The sequence below is a fragment of the Peromyscus maniculatus genome, chromosome 20 (assembly GCF_049852395.1).
Source record: "Peromyscus maniculatus bairdii isolate BWxNUB_F1_BW_parent chromosome 20, HU_Pman_BW_mat_3.1, whole genome shotgun sequence".
Taxonomy (NCBI): Eukaryota; Metazoa; Chordata; class Mammalia; order Rodentia; family Cricetidae; genus Peromyscus; species Peromyscus maniculatus.
This window is the reverse complement of record NC_134871.1, coordinates 46,287,968-46,306,416: the sequence shown is the minus strand read 5'-3', so window position 1 is coordinate 46,306,416 and position 18,449 is coordinate 46,287,968. Positions and strand designations below refer to the sequence as shown.

The 18,449-nt window shown below is 44.8% G+C and overlaps 1 protein-coding gene across 1 annotated transcript; it reads left to right on the top strand.

The window, feature by feature from the left end:
• The first annotated feature begins 8,946 nt into the window (after nucleotides 1-8,946).
• LOC102902778 (apolipoprotein L6-like) lies at nucleotides 8,947-16,661 on the top strand. The gene is made up of 4 exons (XM_042265099.2): nucleotides 8,947-9,078; nucleotides 12,540-12,636; nucleotides 14,262-15,111; nucleotides 16,203-16,661. The coding sequence occupies exons 2-4, from the start codon at nucleotides 12,578-12,580 to the stop codon at nucleotides 16,221-16,223; spliced, it is 930 nt and encodes a 309-aa protein (XP_042121033.2). The 5' UTR covers nucleotides 8,947-9,078; nucleotides 12,540-12,577; the 3' UTR covers nucleotides 16,224-16,661.
• The last annotated feature ends 1,788 nt before the right edge of the window (nucleotides 16,662-18,449 follow it).

Sequence of the window (18,449 nt, the reverse complement as noted above, 5' to 3'; positions counted from 1 at the left end):
AGAGAAGGAGAAAAGAGGGAGGGGTATTTTCTTAAAGGATACTTTATGTAGGATGGCATTGTAAGGATGCTGGGCAGGCCAGGGGCCAGTCTGGATGCTAACATTCCTCCCTTTTCGATTATTATAAAAGGTGAGTTATGGATAGCAAGTGTGGGGGGGATGAGGGCACCGAATTCTTGAGACTACTTCCTGCTGATTTGGGACAAAGTGGGGAAGGAGAAGTTGGGAGTCAGGGTCATGCACAGTGGGAGGTATGAGTGAAGAAGCATTCAGTTAGCTGTCATTGTGGAGACCTCGGGCATCTGGTCCTTGAGGGAGCTTAGAAGACAGGTTGCTAGGAGAAAAAAAATAGATAAATTCAGCAATTTCAGTATATAAGACCACTATTTCGGAATACTGAGAGCCAGTAACTATTTTGAGAATTTCTGAAAAATCCATTAATACCATCAGAATGGCATAGAATTCTGGGTTTTGGACAGAATTATAAGTACTCTGAACCACTTTACTTAAATTTTCTGATTTATAACCTGCCTTTCCTTGTTTGTCTGTATAAAATGTTGGGGGGCTCCAGATATTCATGTTTCCCATACAATATGAGGCAGGATACAGTTAGTTTACTTTCTGCCTGCAATTTGTCAGTGTCATCCTTAGTTAACAGTACTATAATTTCTGCTGGGTCTATTCCTGCTAATTGATGAAGTCTCAAATTTTCTTTTAAAATCAACTCAGAGATCTTTTCCACATAAGTTTTAATTTTTACTCTGTTTATTTGGTAGAAATTTCCATTCCAATATAATATCTTCCCTCTGTATTAAAGTTCCTGTAGGAGAATGCTTAGAAGGTAAAAATAACCAGAATGCAATCAGGCTTTAGATCCAAATGATCCACATGTGCATCCTGTATTTTCTTTTCTACCAAAGCCAATTCTCTCTCAGCTTCAGCTAATAATTCTCTTGGACTATTTAAGTCCTTGTCAACCTCTAAGGTTTTGAACAAATTACTCAGTTCATCATTTTTTGTCCCAATAGTGGTCCATATATTGGAAATGTCTCCAAATAATCTTTGAAAGTCATTAAGAGTCTGTAGTCAATTTCTCCTAATTTGCACATTTTGAGGTCTAATTTTTGTGGACCTATTTTATATCCTAAATAATTAATAGAATCTCCTCTTTGTATCTTTTCAGGAGCAATTTGTAATCCCCAACAAGGCAAAATTTTCTTTACTTCTTCAAACATTCTTTCTAAAGAATCTGCATTTGCGCCAGGTGGTGATGGCACATGCCTTTAATCCCAGCAATCGGGAGGCAGAGGCAGGCGGATCTCTGTGAGTTCGAGGCCAGCCTGGGCTACCAAGTGGGTTCCAGGAAAGGCGCAAAGCTACACAGAGAAACCCTGTCTCGAAAAACCAAAAAAAAAAAAAAAAGAATCTGCATTTGAATCATCTAGTAAAATGTCATCTGTGTAATGGTAAAATATAAATTGGGGAAACTGTTTTCATATTACTTCCAATGGCTGAAATACAAAATATTGGCACAGGGTTGGGCTATTTAACATTCTCTGTGGGAGAATCTTCCATTAATATCTTTTAACATGCACTGTGAAGACAAAATTGCCTCTGTCTTTTTCTTGTAAGGTATTGAGAAGAAACAGTTTTTTAAATTGAAAACTATAAGAGGCCATCCTTTAGATAACAGAATAGACAAAGGAATTCCAAATTGTAGAGAGCCCATTGGCTGAATTACCTTGTTAATAGCTCTTAAATCTGTTGCCATTCTCCACTTACCAGATTTCTTTTTAATAACAAATACAGGAGAATTCCAAGGGCTGGTTGATTCTTCAATATGCTGAGCATTTAACTGTTCTTGTACCAGCCATTCTAAGGCCTATAGTTTCTCTGTTGTTAAAGGCCATTGCTGAAACCATACAGGTTTGTCTGTTAACCATTTTAAAGGTAAGGCTGTTGGTGCCTTTGAAAGATCAGCAGCTGTTGTGCCCTGTTCTTGTACAGTCTGGATGGTCAGTGACTGTTCTTTATAATACCTTCTAATATTTTTCTCAGAAACATATGTTAGTTTGTGGTTTGTTTCTGAAATTGTAGGAATGTTAATCTGGGTATTCTATTGTTGTAACAAATCACATCCCCATAAATTCATAGCTTTATTAGACACATATGGCTTTAATCTTCCTCTCTGTCCTTCTGGCTCTATACATTTGACCCATCTCATGCTCTGTTTCACTTAAGATAATGTTCCAATCCCTAACAGCTGATCATTTACCTCCTGAAGAGGCCAATTTGGATGCCAAGATTCTGGTGCAATTATTGTTACATCTGCACCTGTGTCTACAAGACCTTCAATAAGAATGTTATTTATTCTTATTTTTAATTTTGTTCTTTATTCATTTATAGAATATTGTGAAAAAACTCACTTTATGGTTTCTCCTGAATTTTTTTTCTCTTTTCTATAGCTGTTCTATTGCCCTGAGCAGCATGATTTGTTGTTGTTGTTGTTGTTGTTGTTTTTCAAAAGGCATTAGGTTCTTTAATTGCTTTGGGAAGGGATTTCTTTCATGGTGGCAGGAAAGGACTGAACTGCCTGTCAGTTTTTGTCATGGGGGCCTGGGAGAGGTCCCTCAGGGAGTATCCCAATAGCAAAGGCAAAGGATTACCTTGTCTGTCCTTTGTTGATCTACATTTGTTAGTACAATGTTTGCCTTTGCCACTCTTTCTGCATAATCCAGAAGGGAGGGGCATTATGTTGCCATTATTCCTTGAAAAAACATTGTTTCTAGGAATGCTCTATTTACAGTCCCTTTTTAGGTGACTTTGCCACAATTGAAACATCTGGCATTACTATTTTTCTTCAAACCTCTGGAAATCACCTCTCCTTTCCAAGTATCATGGTCATGAGATTCAATATTCATTGTATCTTAGATCTATTCCTCCAAAGGTGCTGATCTTGCCTTTAACAGCCTAATTACCCTTTTGCAATGTCCATTAGCATTTTCAAAATCCAGAGATTCAATTATTATCTGTCTAGCTTCTGAATTTGGTACCATTCTATTTACTACTGAAGACAGCCTTTGTAAGAAATTAGTGAAGGTTTATTTTGGGCCCTGTATAACTTTTGTAAATGACTCAATTTTCTTTCCTGCTTCTTCAATTCTGTCCCAAGCATTCAAGGCTGCCATTTGGCATAAAGCCAGGGTATGGTCATCATATAGAGATTGTCTTTATATATCAGCATAATCACCTTCTCCGAGAAATTGATTGGCTACAGGCCACAGGGAAATATTATAAGAATGCAGCTGGTTATGCTGAAGGAATCAAGGAATTCCTTCAGAGGAAGCCAAATTCCAGGGAGTTTTTGTTGTTATTTGGTTTGTTATATATCAGCTGTCTTCTGTTATGAAAGTCATGTGTGCCTTCATAGTTTTCCCAATTGGTTTTTCCCTAAGAAGTGCAAACAGTGTGGACTGATCACTCTCTGGACATATACATTCAAGGTATTTGGAGAACAGCCTCAAGAAAGGCTTCCTCCCATCCCCCAGCCCATCTGTTTCTCCTCATTCAACACTGGAATCAGATATCTCCCTTAGCCACATTCTAGACTTAACAGAAATAAAAGTCCAGATCACCATAAGCTAGTCTCCTGATTTAAGGTAAATTCCACAAGGAAACACGGCTTAGATCAGATGGACCTTAAGCAATAGCTTTACACAATTTAGCTTAGACCCTCTTACAGCCTTACTAACTTTATAGACCCCCTAACTTCTTACCTAACCACTCCTAGGAATATAGATTGAGCACATAAATTCCCTTTTTGATATACTAACTGATAATAGCTCTCAGCTGACCCTATCCCTTAACCACTCCATTTTCAGGTTGTAAAAGAAAGCCTGACAATTGCTGCCTGAGTAAACTCTTACCTGCCTTTATGACCTTGCAGGAATTCAGACCTGGTGACCTGGCTGGAGGGGAGGATTGTGATTGTTTGGGTATATAACTGTAAAGCTAGAGACTGAATGGGGAATTAAAGTGAATAGAATCTCAGTGTGCTGAGATTCTATTTTCCCAAAAAATAGTCCTCACCATTCTTAGTTTCTCTCCTGAGCCCCTGGGATATATAATGTTAAGGTTTATCCCTCTAATATTATACAAGATTGATCTTGGGAAATTTCCATACCTCTAGCCCTATTCTGTTGTTCAGTAGTCTTAGCCTCATCTTTCCACCAGGTCCTTCATTGTAATTGGGGACCAGCCTCTAAAACTGCTGTAAACAAATCTCTCCAGTCTTGAGGGATACTTCTATTACAAGTTGACCATGGGTTTAACATCTGCTTCACAAACAGGGAATGAATACATATGGCATTATAGCTTCTTTGAATCTCCTCATATCTAACATTTGCACAGGGTCCAGTCAGCTCTTAGACAGCCTTGAGCATTTGGCAGTTTTTGTACGGCTCCTGGATAGAGTAAGGTTGGCTGTTTGAAAGCCTAAGGCTGTTTCTCTGTAACCTTATAATCCAATGCTGAGATTGGTTTACCTTTAAATTCTTGTATCTGGGTCTGAATATCTCTATGGCCTGTTTTAACAAGTTTTTCTAAAATTTTATCTTGGGACTCATATTAACCAACTTTTTAATGATAAAACAAAAATGATCAAACAAATAATATTTATAATTGACATTACATAAATCCCATCAACATTAATTATCCTCTCATTTAATTGTTCCATTTTCAGAACATCAATTGTCTTATCAAACAGACACCAAACTCCTTTCATTGTAAAAATGTTTTCCATTTTTTCAGTGTGGGAAAAAATTCTCTTTTAACTAATTTCTCCCTTTATGAAATCCCAATTGTCTCATCAAATCGGCCAACAATGATGGTTCAGATGTGGGGCTGACTGCTTCTCTATAGAACAGTAGAAGTCCAAACAAGTTTCAAGGCAGCTATCTAGTGTGGTAGCAGCCCAAGATGGGGATCCAGGGAGAGCCCACAACCCACCAGGAGAGAAGAAACCAAAGAGACAGCCATCTGTACGAGGGAGCATGAGAAAGTGGCTAACTCCTATGGCTTTTGGAGTCCAAAAAAAACCTACAGAATTTGCTACAAAGAGGCTGCAACAAAAACCTAGCCAATGGGTTAGGAAGTCTGGCCCAGCCAGGGTGGAGATTCTGGTCACGTGCAGCCTGGGCCTGAGCCATGGCCTACAAGGCCACAGGCAAGCAGCTTTTTGGTGAATTCATGTTCCACAAGTTGGATGCCAGATGTTGCCCAAATCTTAGATGGTCTTATTAATTAAAAAAAAGAAAAAAGAAAAACCAGAGCCAGATATCAGGGTGAAAGACCAGAGAAGCAGAACATCTAGCCTCTAGTTCTTACCTCTACCAAATCCTCTGTAGAAAAGAGAGTGAGCTCTTCTCTCCACCCCACTTTATCACTTCCTCTCTGGCCAGTTCTATCACTTCCTGTCTGTCTATACAGACCTCCAGACCTCTATGATTAACTAGTGGCTAGCTCCTCCTTCTGATTTTCAGGTAAGCTTTATTTGTTAGAGCACAAATAAAATATCAGCACATTTCTATGCTAACCAAATAAGTGTAATTTTTGAACAGACCACGTATCTTTTGATTCTTTATAAATTTTATTTCCCCCTAATAAAGAATACTAAGACTCGAGTATTTGACAGGGACACAGAAGAAAAGGGGGAGAATGAAGAACCAGGCTTAAAATCCATCTTATAGTAAAGACAAACTAGGCCCATTCCTGTTTATGATTAAATTTCTGTTTCTCAAGAATTGGACTATGCCCCACCGTTAACCTTAACTACAAATGGTTCTGTACTGCCTATTCTAGAAAACAGAAACCATGTCTTTGTTTCAAAAAGTTTATAACCATCTTTTAACACTACTGTGGTGGTTTCAATAAAAATGCCCCCCACAGGCTCATAGGGAGTGGCGCTATAAGCAGGTATCACTTGATGGAGTAGGTGTGGCTTTATAAGAAGAAATTTGTCACTGGGGCCAAGCTTTGAGGTTTCAGTTACCCAAGCTAGGCCCAACATCACTCTCTCTTTCTGGTGCCTTCAAAAATAATGAACTCTCAGCTACTTCTCCAGCACCATGTCTGCCTGCACTCAGCCCTGCTTCCCACCATGATGACAGTGGACTGTGAGACAGTCCTCAGTTAAATGTTTCCCTTTATAGGAATTGCCATGGTCATACTGTCTCTTCACAGAAATAGAAACTCTAACTAAGAAGTTGGTACCAGGCACTGGGTTACTGCTGAGATAGGCCAGACCATGATTTTGTTTGTTAAGAATATGGAACACTTTGGGACTTTGTACTAGAAAAGCTATTGGATACTTTAAGCAGGCCTTAATAAGACATATATATTAGTTGGAACATGGAAGACAGTGGTGGTGAGGGTGATTTGAATTGTGGGGGTCTGGCTGAAGACATTTCAGAGGAGAATATTAATATATGGCCTAGAGACTGTTCTTGTGATAGTTTGCTGAAGAATGTGTCTACTTTTTGCTTTTGTCCCAAAACTCTGCCTGGGGCTAAATTGAAAAGTTATAGATTAACAGCTTAAGCAGAGGTTAATTCCAAAGACTCTAGCATTGACTGTGTTGTGTAGCTATTAGTGGCCAGCCTTATGCAGATCTATAATGAAAAGGAGCAAGCTAAGCAAGGAAAAATACAAAATGTACAGTTGGAGGAGAACAGGAGCACCAGGAAGTGCAAGTAGATTAAATAAAAGCTTGATGCTAAATGGAAGAAAGGAAGTGGGGACCTCAGAGCAAGACCCCACCCAGCTAAGCTTCCAACTTATGAAAAGGATTTAAAGAAAAGTAAAAAGCAATTAAAGAAAAGATAGGAGTCGCCGGTGGTGGCACACGCCTTTAATCCCAGCACTCGGGAGGCAGAGCCAGGCGGATCTCTGTGAGTTCGAGGCCAGCCTGGGCTACCAAGTGAGTTCCAGGAAAGGTGCAAAGCTACGCAGAGAAACCCTGTCTCAAAAAACCAAATAAATAAATAAATAAAAGAAAAGATAGGGCCAGGTGTGTGTGTGTGTGGTGCACGCCTTTAATCCTAGCACTTGAAAGGCAGAGGCTGGTGGATCTCTAAGTTCAAGGCCAGCCTGTGCTATGGAGAGAGTTCCAGGACAGCCAGGCTTAGGCAGTGAAGGAAACCATCAAAAACAGAATGCTAGTGAAAATGTAATTGAAGAGGAGGCCGTGTTCCAGCCCAGCAAGCAGCAGAACTTGGTAGCTTTGCCCATGTGGTTCTGGATTTAGAGTCAAGGAGAGAGGAAAGGGGTTATGGAAACTCCCTCCTGGACTCAGGAACACTGCTAAGGCCAGGCATGTGTCAGGGCCATTGCTGCATGGAAGCTTAGAGAGGCCATTGTGTGAAACTGAAGCCTTTGTTGCCTTGGAGACCCCAAGATGTTGGAGATGCCAGAGTCATGGAACCTGCTCAAGAGAGCTGCCAACAGGGAGTGGAACCAGCCCAGTGAAAGAAGTGTGTCACCATCAACAAAGCTGAGAGGAGTTGGAGATCTGAAGAGTACTTTGACATCATCAGATACAGAGATGTAGAGTTTGGACTTTGCCCAGATGGTTTTTGGTCTTGTTTTGGTCCAGTACTTCCTCACTAGGCATCTTTCCCTCCATTTTGGAATGGTAATGTATATCTTGTGCCATTTTATGTTGGAAATATATGATCTGCTTTTGTATTTTGATTTTACATGGGATTACAGTTAAGAGATTGCCATGAGTCTACGAAGAAACTTTGAACTTTGGGTTTTTAAACAGTGCTGAGCCTTTTATAGACTATGGGAGTTTTGAAGTTGGTCTGAATGCAGTTTTGCATTATGACTACAAGCCTGTGGGGTCCAGTGAGTTGAATGTGGTGGATTGAATGAAAATGGCCTCCATAGGCTCACAGTGAATGGCACTATTAGGTGGTATAAGCCTTATTGAAGTAGGTGTGACCTTATTGGAGGAAGTGTGTCAGTGGGAGTGGGTAGAGGGTTGATGAGGTTTCCGAAGCTCAGCCTAGACCCATTGGCTCATTCTTCCTTCTTGCTGCCTGTGGATCCAGATGTAGAACTCTCAGCTCCTCTCCAGCACCATGTCTTCCTGCCTGCTGCCATGTTTTCTGCCATCGTGATAATGGACTAAACCTCTGAACTGTAAAGCAGCCCCGGTGAAATGTACTTTCTTTATGAGAGTTTCCATGGTCATTGTGTCTCTTCACAGCAACAAAACCATAACTAAGACAGCACCTTGGACACAGGTGCCAAAGGAAGATCGAAGGCTTCTTTGGCAGGGTCGGGCATGGAATTCAGGGTCAGGCCCATGCACACACTCTTACCTGAGCCATGACACCTCTGCCCACCCACCACACTGTGCACGTGGGAGGAAGATAGGAAAGTGAAACATGAAAGCAGGCCACTTCTCAGCAAGGTCCCTTTTCTGGGAACTTGACTTCCAAGCTGGGCTGGAGCTTTACTGAGATAAATATGTATCAATTTTACAATCCTGTTCCTGCTTCCATGATTCACCCATTGGCCCACTGGTAAATAAAAACCTGCCCTGTTCAGCCCAGACTCTGGTCACAGTTCCTGCCGGACTGATTGGAGGGCTCTTGATGAGGTAAGGGCTCTTGATGAGGCCTGGGCTCATCCTCTCTCTGAGGGACAGCGGGCAGGTGGGGGCTGCTTTGGGGATTTGCATTCTTATGCACTCCAGTTCTCTCCTTTGAACTGAGTTTGGTTTGTTTCTTACCCTGTGTTTAATTATGAAAAGTCCAGAGATGATGGATCCTTAGCAAGGATTGATCTAGCTAGCTGTTCCCCAGACAGAGACATTTCCAACAGCAAGCTAGTTTCTGGGAAAATAACAGGTCTCTGATTCCACCTCTCTGGACTGTGCTCACATCGCTGAGAGTGTCTGTCTTCTGCAGGGAGGACAGACATACCTCTTCCCAGCTGAGCACCCCAGCCACTCGCACTGTGAAGGAGAGCAGGGCCGTCCTTCCAGACATCGCCACAGCAGAATCTGCCAAGGTACGTTCTGGTCCTCCAGTCAACTCGGGGCAGAGGAAGGTCATTATGGGTCAGAGGTGGAGTCATCAGGCTGGATACTGAAAAATACCCAGAGGGCGGGGGTGGCCTTGGTAGCAGAGTGCTTGCTAGACTGTGAGAGCCCCGGGTTTAACCAAAAACAGTGTGTGGGGGCAGGGGGGTGCAGGGGGTGGGGCACAGAGACCTGTCAAGCATACTTGAATGCTTTCCTCAGCCACACTCTCCTCATCTCTGCTTTCTCCTCCTGCTGAGCTGTGACACTGGGTGGTTCAGTCTCCACTTGTCCTCTGCCTTTCTCCCCTTTACCAGTTCCCTCCTCCGCTCTGGCTGGACACTCACTCACCCCTGCCTACTTCACACCAGTGGGACCGCTAACGGCCTCGTGAGCTCAACCAGCAGCCAGCCTCCCTCACATCCACAACACAGAAACACCCCTCAGCCTTTGCTCAGTGCAGGGGTCAGCTGAATAGTCGTCCACACCTCAGGCTTGACGTTGTCCTTGGATCTCACACCTCATGGGCCCTGGGGAAAATCTAAGAGTTTCCATAACCTGTCCCAAGATGCTAACATTTGCTCCAAGAACAAGGTCTTTTTTCCTGTGACTCCTTCTGTTTCTTCTCCACATCCTGAAAAATTATCATCCCTACACTGGCCCGTACCCCCCAATCACCACACTGGCCCGTGCCCCCCAATCACCACACTGGCCCGTGCCCCCCAATCCCCACACTGGCCCGTGCCCACCAATCCCCACACTGGCCCATGCCCCCACTGTCATTGAGCTCCTAACATCTTGCAGACTAGGGCTCTGGAGACCTTGGATCTGATAGCTAGTCTCTAACAGTGGCAAGGGTGGCTGACACAGAGTTCCTGGGGTCTTAGGATTTCCTGGGCTTTCCTGAGGGTCCTTTTGAGTTTTACAGAGGCCACAGTATGGATGGATGAGTGGTTAAGCCATCCTCTACCATGTGCTGAGCTGATCTCCAGCCCCTGTTCCCTCTTGGAAACCTAACTTATAGTTGTTTGTCTTGGTAACCACTCCCAGATCCTTAGGGGCTTTCCACAGTCACCTCATTCCAGAAGCTCCATGGCTGAAAGGACCGCTATGTCTTTTCATCTCTAGAGCCCTGTCTCGTGGGAATGCCAAGGGTCTCAGCTATGCCTAGAACAGGGAAGAAGACAATAAATATATTTCTTGCCACAGCAGGGGCATATTCTGGAGCTGGTAAAACGGCCCAGCAGGTGAGGGTGTGTGCCACCAAGCCTGATGACCTGACTTTGATCCCCAGGACCCAGAAGGGGAAGGGGAGAATCAGATCCTACAAGTTGTCCCCACCCATCACAAGTACACAGTGGCACAAAGGTGCCTCCTGACCCCACGCTCACAAAATTAAGTAATCAATGTAAAAATCTGTCGGATAAAAATCCAAATGCATTTAATTTTAAGGAATTGATTGACCTCATTTTCATTCCTAAAACTTAGTAATGCTTCACAAAATGGAGCAAATGTTCCAGTGAGCTGAGTGGGCAGGCTGGGTCCACAGACCTGGAAGGGTGGGGTGAGGGGGAACAGCATGGAGAAGTGGCCAGGTCAAAGTTACTGCCCTGCTGCAGCAGGGACCTCACATGACCACAAGTTCATTTATTCATATATATTTATATGTGTATGTATATTAATATATACACACCAATCATCCACAAATATGCATAAATTAATATATACATATATATTTATATATACTTATATCAATTAATTAATTGATTTTGGTGAGGATTAGGCAGAGAGAACCTTTGCTGAAACTGTCCTGCAGACAATGGGGTGCCAGCTCTCTCCTGACTTCTCTGAGGGTGACAGACACCCTTTGGTGTCCCTTTGGTCTGGAACATCAGCATGGGCCACCCCAGCTTAGGCTTTTGTTTGGTGTGTTGGTGCCCAGCACATGAGTCCAGCCCAGGAGGATGAATTCTCTGATGAACATATATTACAAAATCCAACATAATGTTAATATGTCCTTGGAAATACAATTTGTACAAAATCCTTATCAGTGTTGTGTTGTTCTGTGAAAATGAACTTTTAATCATTATTATCATTTGTTCTCAATAGCCAGTAAGAAACAACCCCAACACATCAATCAATGAAACAGAGAAACCCATTGCAATGTATTTGTATCATGAAATCCTACCTAGCCATAGTGATTTTAAACTTTAGATACCGTCAACAACATGGTGGATCCACAGAGGTTCTAGTGAATGACAGAAGTCACGTGGGCTGGGGTGGTGCTTCAGTCCACACGGGGCTTGCCACGCAACATGGGGTTTCAATCTCCAGAACCCAGGTTAAAAAAAGGAAAGCCGGGCATGGCAGCATGCTACCCAGAAAGGAGGGAGGAGACAGGACGATCCTGGCTCACTGGGCAGCCAGCCCAAGGCAACTCAGAGAGCTACTGGCCTGTGAGAGACACTGCCTCAAAGCAATAACAGCAGGATGGAGAGATGGCTCAGTGGTTAAGAGCACTGGCTGCTTTTCCAGAGGACCCGGGTTCAGTTCCCAGCATCCACATGTCAGATCACAGCTGTCTATAACTCCTGTTTCAGGGGATCCAATGTCCTCACACAGACATACATGCAGGCAAAACACCAATGCACATAAAGTTTTAAAAAAGCAAACAAAACAAAACAGAGAAAAAAAAAACAATAATAGCACCTGGGGAACAACTCCTGAGATTGTCCTCTGACCTCTACACACAAATACACATGCAGACACATGTGCACACATATGCACTCACATACACATAAAAGATAAATGAGCCAATTTATCAATGGTTCTAGAAGTCAGAGTGTGGTGCCCTCTGGGGGAGGTAGTGCTGAGAGGAAGTCGTGAGTCTTGACTGTGACAATGTTGGGGACAGTAGCTCTGTTCTGCTTTCTAAGGTTTCAGTTCCTGCAATCTAAGAATATTAAATGGAAAGTGAAAGAAGTCATGCATAAGTTTTAAACCGTATAATGTTGTGAGTTGTCCCACCCGTGACATGACCAATTCTCTATCCAGTATTTCTGATATGCTACCTACCCATTAATCCCTCAGTGTAACGTGGTCTACAGAGGGCTTGGTGCCATCCTGGGTCTCTGCAGCCCATCAGGATCTTAAGGGGAAATGACTCTCTGGTTCTCAATTATCCCGATGCCAAAGGAACATATTTTGGGGTGACAGATTCTGCTGCCTTCCAATGTAAATACTTAACACTGAGTGCTACACTGGGTATGCAGCTACATATAGGTTATACCTTAATTAAAATTTTAAAAACAGTAGTTTGCAGATATTGAAGTTAGTATAAACCATGGTTTGGTACGATTTCAATTCTGCATAATCTAAAATCCTTCTACACTTGAATTTTGTAATGTTTTATGATATTAGCAGTAAATTTGCTTTCTATATTTCCAATTAGAAGACAACTTGACCCATAAGGACACGGCTTTGGTGCTAATGCGAATGATGAACCATCCGACAGGGAAGGAATATGAGGCTCATGTTGGTGGGCAAAGGTAACCCAGGGTGGGTTTCTTGGGAAGGGCTGGTTCTACTGAGGGCAGCATGTGTCCTTTCAATCAAGAATAACCACTTGTCTTGGTCACTGTCCTATTCCTGCGAAGAGACATCATGACCAAGACAACTCTTAAAAAGGAAAGCATTCAACTGGGGGCTTGCTCGCAGTTTTAAAGGTTAGTCCATACCATCATGGCAGGGAGCATGGCTGGCACCCGTGGTGCTGGGGTAGTGGCTGAGAGCTAATATCCTGATCCACAGACAGGCAGAGAGAGGAAGATACCAGGCCTGGAGTGGACTTTTAAAACTACAAAGCCTACCCTCAGTGATACACTTCCTCTAACAAGGCCACAGCTCCTAATCCTTCTGATCCTTTCAACAGTTCCACTCCTTGGCAAGTAAGCATTCAAATGTATGAGCCTATAGAGGCCGTTCTTATACAACTACCACACCACTCCAGGATCGCTCTGCGGGAAAGGGGGCCTTATCTTTTCAAAAGTCTCCATAATGCCAAGGAAATGTGTTTTCTTTAAGGAGAAAATACTCCATGAGGGTAACTGTAAAATTTTGGAGGGTTGGGGCTGGAGAGATGGCTCAGAGGTTAAGCACAATGACTGTTCTTCCAGAGGTCCTGAGTCCAATTCCCAGCAACCACATGGTGGCTCACAACCATCTATAATGAGATCTGGTGCCGCCTTCTGGAGTGCAGGCATGCAGAAGGAATACTGTAGACATAGCAAATAAATAAATAAATATTTTTTAAAAATTTGGAGGGTTAGGTAAAAATTTAGTCAGATGCACCATGTTGGCCTTAAGGAAGGAAGGACTTCCTTGAAGATCCATCCCATCTGCCAAGGGACCCAGTGAGGTGGTCAAGGAGGATGTGCAGAAACTAGTTACCATCCATCTCAGGCCTCTCAGAGTGTGGCGCAGATGTGAAGGCCCAGCTGCTGCAGCCAAAGTCAAGATGGTCAGAGTGCAGCTGTGTTACACTGAATGGTCTCTTTCTCCTCTTCCTCCTCCTCACCTCCCTCCTCTTTCTCCTCCTTTCCCCTGCCCCACCCCCTGCCTTCTGTGCCCCTTTCTTGGTCAGGACAGTGGCATCCCCTCCTCCAGGACAGCACTCCAGTTCTTCGGAACAGGGCTGGGAATGTCCCTCAGGGCCGTTCTGTCTTCTCCATGTCTTTGAACAGGGCCGAGGTCACCCCCAGTGCTCTGCCCAGCTGTCCCTCTTCTGTGATTCTTCACCTCATTATACCGTCACTTCCCACAAAGGTCGCCCTCAGTGGCCCACAGGGGCTTTTTTTTAAAGATTTATTTGTTTTTGTTTGTTTGCTTATTAATTATGGTGTTCTGCTTGCGCGTATGCCTGCAGGCCAGAAGAGGGCACCAGATCTCATTATGGATGGTTGTGAGCCACCATGTGGTTGCTGGGATTTGAACTCAGGACCTCTGGAAGAGCAGCCAGTGCCCTTAACCATTGAGCCATCCCTCCATCCCCCCACAGGGGCTTTTTAGGGAGATGGGGGAAGGGTTCAAAGTTAGGAGTAGTGGCCACCTGGGAGGCCACATGGGCTTCTTCCTCTGGGATGCTGAAGCCAAGTCTTTTTTCCCTGACCCACAGTGAAGAGGATGGTGGTCCTCTGGGTGGACACGCGACTGATGAGGGAGAAGTAGAGGTTGAAGAAGATGCCCTGACAGATGAAGAACTTGAATTTTTAAAACAGTTCCCCAGCTGGAAAAAGGATGCGGAAGAGCGCATCAGAAAACTCTATGCCATCGCAGACAGCATTGACAAAAGCCACCAAAAAGCCACCAAGACCAATGTGGTGTCTAAGTCTGCATCAGTCGTCTCTGGAATCATGAGTCTCATGGGTTTGGCCCTTGCTCCAGTAACTGCAGGTGGAAGCCTGATGTTCACTGCTGCTGGGGCAGGTTTAGGGGTGGTTGCTGGGGTCACCAATATTGTGACCAATGTGAAGGAAAACTCTCGAAACAAAAGAGCCCTAGCTCAGGCCAACCAAATCATGCCTAGCAGTGAGGAAGATTTGGAGTATGTCGGAGGAAAGAAGATGGCTTATGTCACGGCCACTGGTGAGGTTGTCTACAAATGTGGGCGCGCCTGGGAAACTCTCGGAATGAACGCCCGAGCCCTCAAGCTCTCCAAAACACACCCGCATCTCACCTCGGCTGCCAAGAAGCTCATTACTTCTGGCCAAGTCTCAGCTCAAAGCAACAGGCAGGTGCAAAAGGCCTTTGAAGGCACAGCCCTGGCAATATCCAAAGGTGCTCTCATAGCGAATGGTGTATTGACCTCCTTCTTTCTTGCCCAAGACATACATTCTCTCTATGAGGATTTGAAGGACCTGAAGGCTGGAACGCCAACGGAGCTTGCAAAAGAGTTAAGAGAGCGGGCTGAAGTGCTGGATCGGGTATTATCAGAACACACCCGTCGCTACAAAAGCCTGAAGAAGGTGAGGGCCAGGGTTTGGAAGGGGTTGGGAGGCATAAACTGTGATCTGTGGAGCCATGTAGAACAGCATGATTAAGGGAGCGTGTGTGTGTGTGTGTGTGTGTGTGTGTGTGTGTGTGTGTGCGCAGCAATGTCTCTCACCACATGGCATATGGCAGCCCCAGAGGTCTGTCCTAGCGAGGCTTCCATTGCTGTGATAAAGACCATGATCAAAAGCAACCGAGCGAGGAAAGGGTTTATTTGGTCTACAGGGAACATTAAGGAAAGCCAAGGCAAGAGCTTAGTGTAGGTACTTGGAGGCAAGAACTCAAGCAGAGGTCATGGAGGAACACTGGTTCTCTCCCTCTCCGTGGCTTGCTCACCTTGCTTCCTTGTGTCACCCAGGACCATGTCCCTGGGGTGGCACCACTCACAGTAAACTGGATCCTCCCATATCAATCATTTATCTGAAAATACCCCACACACTTACCTACAGGCAGTGTGATGGAGGCACTTTCTCAGTTGAGGGTCCTCTGCCCAGGTCTGTAGCTTGTGTCAAATGGAGAAAAGAAAAAAAAAAAAAAAAAAGCTGATCTCAAAGCTAAGAAGTGGTAAGCTGGGCTTGGTAACCCTCACCAAGCACCATCCCAGCACCCAGAAGGCAGAGGCAAGTGAATCTTTGTGAGTTCAAGGCCAGCCTGGAAAACATAGTAAATTCCAAGTCATCCATAGTGAGCCCCAAACTTGAACGCTAGGTAGTGGTGGACCTGGGGTGGCAAAGACTGGCACTTGCCACCTGGCTGCTGGGAAGCGGCTGCCTCATGAAGCCAAACCTGGCCTGGGGCTCTCCTAAGATTAGTGGTCTTCCTCCTCCCACCTCTTCCTCCATCCTCTTCCTCAGACAGGCCTTCACTTACACAGTCTAAGATGACCTTTAACTCACTATAGCCCAAGCTGGCCTTGAACTCACAGGAGTCCTCCTGCCTCAGTCTCATGAGTGCTGGGATTGTGTTTTGCAGCACTGATCCTGGCTCTTCTTTTCTAACAACAAGACTGGGACATCACAATTACATCCTGCTCACCTTGGGCTTTGTTTTTTTTTTTTCCCCTCAGAAACTCAAGAGACTCAAGTGAGGTGTTCTTTGATAACGGCCCTGGAGACAGCCTCAGCCTCTAACTTCGATCAAGAAAGCAAGCCTGGGGGCAGCAGTGAAGAGGAGCTGAGATCATGGGTCTTTGAGATCAATTCAAGGGGACCAGGGCGGGGGTAGCAAGGCTGGCGGAGGTGATAACTGGAGGCTCAAACACAGGGAGGTACCAGGGAGTTGAGGAACCTGTCTGACTCCATTTTGAAGGCAGAAGCCATTTTGTTATTTTGTTAAAAATAAGTTTCCATTTGCTGTAAGAGCTGAGTTTCTGTTTTCTAGAACCAGACCTGCCCCAACCCATGACCTTGTTTTTGAGAACATCCTGACCCTCCCTAATCAATGACCACCTGATGATAACTGTTGATTTTTTGCAATGTTTTTTCTGTACTTCTTTGTCTTGCGTCTATAAATTTCTTTGCAACTACTTGTGATTTTATTCCTTAAAGGGGCCCTGAGAAACACTCAGTACTACTCTCTTTGACCTAGGAGTCAGTGGATGGTCTACTCTTTGGTGCATCCCATTAAAATAAAACTTGTGTTAATCCCAAAGATGGGAGGAGAAAGATGACCAACCCAAATCATCATGGCCAGATTAATTAAAGCAAGCAACTAATGAAAGCAAGCTTTTTATTCATGTACAATGGGCTGCCTCCCCCTAAGGTGAGGTTCAAGAGGTCAGCACTGAATGTAAGGAAGACAAGGTTTTTATAGCTCGGGGTAAGGGGTTTCCAAATGGATTTGTTGGGCAAAATAGGCTAGGTTATAGGAGTAGGACATAAACATAACCAGTTAGTCATGACCCGAAACCAAGACATGGTTGCAAGGTGGTCATAGCAAAAGGTAGTCATAAAAAAACTTGTAGTCATAATTGAAAAGCTTTTGCACCCTGATAAGCCTCTCTGGCAATGCAGCAATCCAAATCAGACTGAATTAGGAAAAAAAAAAAGGCCCTGGTTAATGGATAAAGCATTCCCTGGTGATTCTCCAGCCCCTCAGAGAGGAGACAGGGACGAGAGACTGAAAAACCATGTGTCTGTTTTCTGGGATGCAGTTTAAATGCCCTGTGGGAGTGGTCTTGAGCATCTCTAGGGGAGGAGCCATGTTTGGCAGATCTTTCTGAGGGGGCAGGGTCTGGGCAGAGAGGTGGGGCTTCCACCAGAACATTCCAGACTCTTTGGGTCTATGGGTGTCAGGGTGCCAGGGACTGAGGTGGAGCTTCCACCAGAACATTCCAGACTCTTTGGGTCTATGGGTGCCAGGGTGCCAGGGGCTGAGGTGGAGCTTCCACCAGAACATTCCAGACTCTTTGGGTATAGGGACGCTGGTTCGAGTCTGACTACTTCCTGTGGGCATGGGATGACATGGGGAAGAGGAGTAGGGAATTGGTGGACTCACATTCAGCAGGAGGTGTGAGTGGAGGAGAATCCAGTTAATTGTCATCCTAGAGACCTCAGGCATCTGTTTCTTGAGGAAGCAAAGAAGGCAAATTTCTAGGGGAAAAAAAATAGATCATTATCATCTGCCCTAGTTGTACGGCAAAGATGAATGTAGAGAGCAGAAGAGCAGATAGGCCCTTTATTGGGTCATCTTGGAAAACTGGAGGGTGGAGGGTCCCAGCGGCTGGACAGACCATGTATCCTGAATAGGTGCCCACTTGAGCGTGGAGAGATGGTAACAACATGGATGTCACAGGAGCTTGGCAACTGAGGGGGTGGTGAGGATCACAGTATGAGGTCCTGCCCCTCAGGGCTTGAGAGACTTAGGAGCTAGCTGTCTGAGGAGTCCTCTCTTCCCTGGGGAGGGTGGGGCAGGCTCAGGGGCAGTTGGGTTCATTGGTATGGGTGCATGGAGATAGCAGTCTGCATATGAATGAAGAAGGGACCTCAGAAGAGACAGGAACCCAGCCAGTGGGGGAGTTTGGGGTGGGAAGTAGTGGTTGAGGAGGAAGAGCCTTCATAAAGGAACTCGAAGGGGCTCAGGCTTGTAGGAGAGTGTGGGGTAGCCCGGAGTCAGGTAAGGGCAATGGGGAGAAGAGAGGAAGGGCCAAGATAACCTGAGTTCAGTGGAGAGCTTGGTGAACTATTGTTTGGTGAGTCCATTGGCCCTCCCAACCTTTCCCGAGGATTGTGGGCGATAGGGAATGTGGAGCTTCCAGGAGACATTGAGGGCTTCTGACAAGAGCTCCATGACCCTGGAAGCGAAGACTGGCCCA

What these genes read in the sequence shown, in the direction of transcription:
- LOC102902778 (XM_042265099.2), top strand. Translation starts at nt 12,578, where the DNA reads ATGCGAATGATGAACCATCCGACAGGGAAGGAATATGAGGCTCATGTT. An exon ending in GCTCATGTTGGTGGGCAAAG is followed by an intron (nt 12,637 to 14,261) that starts GTAACCCAGGGT and finishes CCTGACCCACAG; the next exon opens with TGAAGAGGATGGTGGTCCTC. An exon ending in GCTACAAAAGCCTGAAGAAG is followed by an intron (nt 15,112 to 16,202) that starts GTGAGGGCCAGG and finishes TTTTCCCCTCAG; the next exon opens with AAACTCAAGAGACTCAAGTG.